General features: G+C 36.9%; 2 protein-coding genes across 3 annotated transcripts; one reads left to right on the plus strand and one right to left on the minus strand.

Annotated features, from left to right (window-relative positions):
• The first annotated feature begins 367 nt into the window (after positions 1-367).
• Positions 368-1506, plus strand: LOC117933864 (protein enabled homolog). Its single transcript, XM_034855429.1, has one exon. The coding sequence runs from the start codon at positions 438-440 to the stop codon at positions 1455-1457; it is 1020 nt and encodes a 339-aa protein (XP_034711320.1). The 5' UTR covers positions 368-437; the 3' UTR covers positions 1458-1506.
• On the minus strand, positions 1314-5803 carry LOC117933863 (probable aminotransferase ACS12). Of its 2 annotated transcripts, XM_034855427.1 has the most exons (4): positions 5200-5801; positions 4988-5122; positions 2947-3107; positions 1314-2808 (listed from the first exon to the last, which is right to left on the minus strand). In XM_034855427.1, exons 1-4 carry the CDS (start codon positions 5677-5679, stop codon positions 1968-1970), a joined length of 1617 nt encoding a protein of 538 aa, XP_034711318.1. In that variant the 5' UTR covers positions 5680-5801; the 3' UTR covers positions 1314-1967. The 2 variants fall into 2 exon arrangements, with proteins under 2 accessions (XP_034711318.1, XP_034711319.1); XM_034855428.1 differs by lacking the exon at positions 4988-5122 and having other exon boundaries at positions 5200-5803.
• Positions 5804-8085: the final 2282 nt, after the last annotated feature.

Genomic DNA, 8085 nt, shown 5'->3' on the forward strand with positions numbered 1-8085 from the left:
ACTTATAAATTTTATGATATATATCAAATTTAACCACCCATATTCTTTCCAATATTTTCAACCTTACCCGCCATTCATACTTTTAATAAAAGGCATGTCTTTAACACCAAACCCTCTAAAGTCTTCGAAATTCCAAGACAGGGAATGATCTCAGTCGGCGCTATAAGGGAAGTTGCCATTTCCTGCTCTAATTGCATATGAATTAATCTGCTATACCCAACCATGCCACATGCCTAAGAATGGGAGCCCCTCAAGTATATATAATCGTTAGGCAGAGCACTGGAGAAGAACCAAACCCAAAAGACAGAGAGCAGGTGAGCCTAATCTCTTGAAGCCCAGTAATGGTGGAGTTAGCAGCAAACATTTCTAAACCACTAGTGTGCTCAGAGTATAATAGTGGCATACTGCACCTGAAGAATGGCTAGGCTAAATCCAGCATGACAGAGCAGCAAGTCTCTTCTAACAGAAAGCAAATCAGACAGCCACCTTCAGTTCCATTTCTATGGGAAGAAAAACCAGGAATACCTAAGAAAGATTGGAAACCTGAGGTGACTGCAGTTAACCCTCCTCCACCTCCACCTCCACCACCACCACCACCACCACCACCACCACCACCGCCACCGCCACCGCCACCGCCACCGCCACCGCCACCAATCAAGCTCATTGCCTCCATTCCTTTCACTTGGGAGGAGAAGCCTGGAAAACCACTTCCCTTTTTCTCAGGGGCACCACATGATGATTCATTGCTTCTGTTCCCTCCCAAAAAGCTTGTGTGCTGCTCTTCATTATCTGATGCTGAGTCAAAGGACTATGAAGATGATGGTGATGATGAACATGATGGGATATTTGAATCGGATTTCGAGGCATTTGGTTTTGAAACTGATGACTCCTTTAGTTCAGCTCCCTCCCTCTTAGCAAATCGGCTCATGTCAACAGTGGCTATTTCTACTGCAGTTCCAGTGCAGAAAACTTCCTTGAATGAAGATAGCAATGACCAGCCAGAAAGCCCTTCCTCGCCAGCTTCTGAAACGAACAGCAGTACAAGCAGCTATGCAACTGGAACAACAAGCCTTGTTGGTTCATCCTTCTTAGATTGTCTCTTTCCATTGTTTCCACCAAATTCCGGTTTTCTTGCAAAGGTTGGGTGCCCTGAGGGCTCTCCCCCTCCACCTGAAATACAGAGTAAGGGATTGGACCATGAAACCAATTCCAGTGTCATAGTAAAAAGGGCACCCACGCTTGGAGAACTGATAATGATGAGCCGGAGAAGAAGTTATCGACGGAAAGCAGTTCAAATGAGAAAGCACAATCTCTCAGTGGTAATTTGCCAGCTCTCAATTCTTTTAATGACATTTATTACCTCCAACTACATTATGTCTCTTTATTCTACAAAAGGAACTGGGAAGTACATTCAATCAACAGCTAAAACATCTCCAAATCAAGAAAGCATAAATTAAACATTTCTATTCAACTCCTATGGCTCTAAGATTAAAAAAATAATAATAATAATAATCACACACCTAAGTATTTGCTATTTTGCACCAGAAACTTAGAAACAACTTTTACTCTTGCCTGATTGCAATGATGGCAGGGATTCACAAAGAAGAGAGCTTTTGGATGCTGGATCTTTGGAACTGGTGGCAGCAGGATTGGAGGATTGCTTGGCAAAAAGAGACAACCGAGACTCAAACTGGTGTAGACAAAACACCCCTTCTACCATCAAGCCACTCTTTTCACTCATTTCAATGTATGACCTCTGGGACATGAGGATGTAAAGAATTTACAAGTCTGTCAATGCAACTTCATTTCAAAATATGCAACTTCAAGACAACTATGCTTGGATTTTTTTTCACTTTTGAACCACAAGTCAGAAGCTGTGCATATCAATCTGCAATTCCAAAACCATTGAAATTTTGATCTCTTACAGACGAATCACTAGATGAGGGAGCTTAGTTTGAGTTCAAGTTTCAAGTTTCAACAACTCTCTGAATCCGTTTGATAACCACAGGAATATCTTCCTCAGCTAACATAGTAAAACAACACCTGAACCATCCTGGTTCTATGCAATGGCAGGCTGACCCAGGAGTTACGTTGATCTTACCAATCTTCAACAGCTTATCCCATAACTCAAGCTCTCCTTTCTCATTGTAAGGGCGAATTAATCCACTCATATCAGCCCAACAGTATAAACCAGCACTGCTCTTGGTGCACTCAATTCCCAATTGTTTCAAACCAGCTGCAAAAGCAACATACATTTTCTGTATCCTCTCTCTAGTGGTCTCAATATATCTTTGGATGAATCTTGTATCTGAAAGCATTGAAATTAGTATCCGCTGTGTTGGAGCTGAAACACTAGAAAATCTCGCTAACTTTTTAGCAGCAGCCAAAACACTGGTGTTGAAGGAATAGATAACCCCGACTCTAAAACCCGGAAGAGAAAGGTCTTTGGACAGCCCATATATTATATGAACCCTGTCCTTGTCAAAATCTTCTGACTCTAGAATCTCTGCCATACTAACAAACTCCTCACTTCCATAAGTGGATCCGGCAAATATTTCATCAGAGATTATATGGATGTTCTTCTCTCTGGCAAAGTCTAGAAGACTGTACAGGGTTTCCTTGTTTAGCATATTGCCAATAGGATTTGAGGGGTTCGAGATGAGAATTCCACGGACTCTTTGTCCACGCTTTCTTGCCTGATTAAATGCTTGATCAAGAGCAGTAACACTTAAGGCAAAGTTGTCAGAACTGCGACAGTGAACAGGTATTAGCTCCACACCAGTTCGCCATTTCATGTCCCTGTCAAAACTGCATAAAAGTTTTCTAATCAAGCTCCACAACAGAATTCTTTGTATAAAAAGTCAGAATCAAAATTTGGCTTAACATGTGATTAGATATTTTGGTTTATGAGTTGAAATGACTTAAAATGAAGAGAACATAAATTACCCTGGGTAATATGGAGTGGGAACAAGAAATGCATTCCCTTGGTCAGCCAAGCAGAAACAAAGTGTCTCAATGGCAGGAGTTGCACCAGATGTTAATACAAGTCGTGATGGATCAAATGAGACAGTCGTTCCCATGACCTGAGACATGAAACCTGCCACAGCCTGTAGAGCGAAAAAATAGAATAATGCAAAATAAGGACACAGAATTGATGTGATTCCATGACGCAAAAGCAGCTTATTCAGGCAAACCAATATAGATCTATAGTTTCAGGTTTGAAAATAAAGTTGAAAATAAGCTAAAAAGGAAATCTGGAATCCTTCAGATTGAAAGGAACATAATGATAAACGCCAAAATGCAGGTAACTAACACAATTGTATCACCAAAACAAGCTATAACAATACTTGCATTGCTGATTCATTGAGACACATGCCTTCTATCCACTATTTCAAAACCAAAGTACTTCTCAATCCCAAAGATGGACTCTTGGGATGGAGGGATAAAAAAAAACCTAGCATAATGTAAAAAAAGGCTCGTAGCAAGTGTTCTTAAAGGCAGGGGGCTTATGCAACTATGAATCTCCTGTGGCAGACAGGTCATAGATTTTTCATGCTGCACCAACAGAGCATTCATTTTAGCCTTGCGACTTAGCAAAAATTATCACTTTAAACAGACTCAACATTTAGAGTGCTTTGTAGTTTTGAGCCAAACCACATGGAATTTTCCTTCTTTTCCATTCAAAATTCTGCTTTTGATGCCTTTGCAAGTAATCTTTTGAGCCTAACACTGCTAATTTGAAGATCTAAACCACCCCTTCTCCTCTTGTAATAACGCAAAGAATTCCAATAGACTAATTAACAACAAATACCTCAACCTAGCATCTTCACATGGTGCAGAAAATGAGACTATAATGTAGAAGATTTGGCATCAAAAACTCATCTTAATAACTCCAACTTAACAACAATAAAGTGGGAGTTTCCATGAGGATTACAGTGACAAGTATGAACTTTTCCCCAAGCACAATGACTACATAGTGTTGCTCAAAAGTGGGGAAAAACTATCCACTCAAGATATTATTAGAGATGCACATCTAAAAATGGTTACAAATATGAACTCAAGAACTTAGGGTGGTAGAAAATCCCCTACAAAAGGAATCAATTACTTAGATCCCTGTTTTGCTAACATATTGACCACCTAGTTAGCTGCCCAAGGAATCCAGCAAAATAAACACCCGAACTCTAGAACAATGTCAAAAATTTGGTGTAGCCATCCATCAATCCTCCATGAGCTTCTCTCCTTCTTATTTACCCAATACATCACTACTGCAGAATCCCCTTCCACTAGAAGGTTAGATAAAATCTCTGCCTCAATGGCTAGACCCACTCCAACATTCTTAGAAAATGCTTTACCTAATGTTCCATTATTTGAACATTATATCGATAATATGCTCGTTATTTGAACAAATATTTACCTAGATCATGCTGTAATGTCAACAACGACAACAAATGCTCAACTGACTATTAATAATGAAACTAAAACCAGTTGGTCTGTGAACTAGCACAAGCAGAGCTTCTTCTACAAAATTATCACTTGATGCATTATCATAGCACACTCATAAACAATATCAGACTTAGCAGAAAATGATTAAGATGCAAACATGCACTCATCAAGCAAATTTAAACTGAAAATTAATAATGGAGTTTGGATCGAAACATACACAAAACTCACACAAGCAGAGCTTCATAGCACACTGAATCAAGATGATTCCTTGTCCATTTGGTTTCACAGAACAATTACAAAACTGAAAAGAAATGCTTTCAAGCCTCTTATTTATGCTTTTAGATTCTTAAGAAAATTCAGACTGGTAGTATGCAAGCCTTGTAACTGTACTAGGCTTCTTCGAGATAATGTTTTCAGTTGCTTGCAAACCAAAATATTAAGATACCAGATTCAATCAGTCTCAGCTATCCTTTTTCGTTTATTTTATTTTTTTTGTCCCTCCACTTTCTCAGCAACCAAACAGAAGAAATGATAGTCAAATTACAATTTTCATCTCCATCATTCCATCAAACGGCTGATACGTCGCGATTCCACTAATATTCAAATTTCCGTCAGCCCCTCCAATCATTGAGCGCTCCAAATTCTCCAAAATCCATGTCTCAATCAAATCCAACGACAACTGAAGCCACCACAAGTCAATCAATAACACAGACCAAAAAAAAAAAAACGAAATCAACAAAAACACTTAAAACTCACCCTATTCTCCGACAATCCAAGCTGCATAATACCATCCGGATTATCGAAACGATCGTATGGATCCTCGGAAGCCCTCTCCAACCCAATGTAATACGGCGAAGCATTTGGCTTGGCAATCGAATTGGCCCTAGCCGAGACCCGAACCGGGCCCACCGATCCACGGCTAGACAAATTGGACCGCGACGACGACCGGGAGAGGTCTGCGAGCTGCGCCGAGGGAGACGACGGCGACGGTGGATTCGAATTAGGTTTAGCGGAACGACACCGTTTTAGATAGAGTTGGAAGAAGTAGTATAGGGCACCGGGAATGACAGAGCCAAGAATAAGGCCACCACGGCCTTGGACCACCCCTTGTAAGGGGACTATGAGCCTCATGGCTGCGCCGGCTCCGCCGCCGGAACTGCCGCCTGGAGAGGGAGGTTTGGCGGTGGGGAAATCCGGTTCGCGGGTCGGATTTCGTCGGGACCGGCTATGGTTCATTTGGGTTGGCGGGAAAAGCCCGCCGTGGTCGGAGGAAATGGTGACTGTGGCCCGCGAGAGGCTACGGAGGTGAGGTAGGAGTTAGAGAGAGAGAGAGAGAGTGTGCTGTGCAGGGGTGCGTTTTGGGCCGTTGCTTTGATTGGGAGGGAAGATTGACGGAGTGGTGGTCGATTGACCGAATTGCCCTCAAAGATATATTTTCAGGGTGTGGTTTTAATGCCGCCAACTTATGGCATATTTGAAATTTCATCTTCGGTCCAAATTTTGTTTGGACGTGTACAAAATGTAAATTGTAAGAAAACCAGAAATATTTGTACAATATCTAATTTTAAAAAATAAATTAATAAATAAAACTTTAATTTGTTGACACTGAAAATATGAATTTAATATCTTCAAAATGCAATTAAATATTTTAAAGTAATTATTAATTAATTTAATAAGTTTTTTCAGAATAATTAGAGGATTGCGTGTGAATACGGATGAAAAATGAAGTGGCCCTCGGTTACTCCGCACCGTTGAGGAATACTTATAATAATAATGGGCCGATTGGGCTTGAATTTTACGAGACAGCCTCGGAATCTGCAACCAATTATTTTTTAAATATGATTTTTTTATTTGCTATTTTTTATTTATTTATTTTTTTTTTAAATAATATATGATGGTGGGTGGAATTATGTGGGGCAGAGGGGTGGGCGACGCCCTGGCTCAAAAACTGGCAGGGGCTCGACGCATTATAATCAACCCATCTGTAACTGCCCAAAATTAATTCTTGAGGCAAAATGGTAAATTACAAAATAATTAATTAAACTTATTAAAGGTGGAAGAATCCTTTAACAATTAATATTTTTAGGTAAAAATTAGATTTTCTAGATTTTCTTTTTCCCTTCTTTATTCAAAATCTTCATCAACCAAAATTACAGTATTGGAGATCGTATGACTCAAGTTTAGAGTTTCAGACTATGAAGTTCAGATTTTTTCAAGTAAGATTCTAACCCTAAATTAATATATTATATTCGTTAATTAGTTCTGAATATGTTAGATATTCTTTCAAAAAAATTATATTAAGGTTAGTTTATTTAATTCTTTTTAATATCAAAATATTGGAAATTTAATATTATGAGTTGATTTATTATTGGAAATTGGGGAAATCTTAAGTTTTTAAATGAAAAAAAAAAAAAAATCTTTAGAAGATTTCGATTTAGGATAGGGTTAATCTATTTTAAATTTTAGGTCAAAATATTGAAATTATGAATATAAGTTGTCCCATTAATGGAAATATGAAAATTCAAAATTTTATTAGATGAATAGATCTAAGGAATGAAATTTAAAAAATTAAATGAGTAAATAAATATATTATTACACATGACTTAAGGGATTGGAAAATATTTATAAAAAAAAAAAAAAGGTTTGTGTTATCTCAATGTGTGCACAGTTCCATTAGAGTAGAAAAAAAAAGGATGCATGTGCACTAGAGGAAAAAAAAAAAAATTAGAGGAAGGCTTTTTTTAAATAAATAAAAAAAGAAATATGCAAGGCTTGGGTGTAAGTTAATCAATAACATAGAATTTAATTAGTGAAATAAATTTTAATCTAATTAAATTATGTTGTGTCCCAATAAATAAATTGAAAATAAAATTTAAGTTTTATATGAATTAGAAATTTATTAATTTTTCTAAAACAGGAATAGATTAAATTATATTTCATAATTAAAAATATTAATTTAAATACCTAAAATTTTAGGATTGTCAAACCAATAATTTTAGATAAATAGTAATGGTTATTTCTCTTATACTTTGTTAGGTGAAGAGTAGATTTTCCAAAATTATTTTTCTCCAAAGTTTTTGAGGACTTCTTTTGAGGTAAGGGAAATTAATACAGATTTTGCAAAAGAAAATAATTTTTTTTATATATGTTGTTTGAAATGTGTAATTGTTATTTTTGCTTTTAAGCATGGATCAAATATATTTTTATATGAAAAAATTTGTTTATATCGAAACACTTGGAGATTTTCTGCTTCAGTAAATTGGAATAAATAAAATAAAGAATTTGACTCTAGTTTGTTTAGCTCTTGTCAACGGGATATAATAGTTGACTTTTTTGCCATTATCAACGGGATATAATAGTTGACCTTTACATTTTTGTGGTGGGAAATATAATTGATTTGGACCCCAGCCTCTAGGGGTTTGGTTAGAGATTACTAGTGCTAGTAGTGTTTAGTTTCGTCCACCTTAAAAGAAACATTTAAGGCTAACCACCTATTTGTAAAGTCCCACTTAAATGGGTACTATTTGTTATTTGATAAATTATAGAGAAAAGAATTGAAATGTATTTGATTTGAAATGGATATGAAATGATTTATTATATATATATATATATATATATATATATATGAAAATGTTTGGTTGA

This window comes from Vitis riparia, chromosome 16 (assembly GCF_004353265.1).
Source record: "Vitis riparia cultivar Riparia Gloire de Montpellier isolate 1030 chromosome 16, EGFV_Vit.rip_1.0, whole genome shotgun sequence".
In the NCBI taxonomy this organism is placed as follows: Eukaryota; Viridiplantae; Streptophyta; class Magnoliopsida; order Vitales; family Vitaceae; genus Vitis; species Vitis riparia.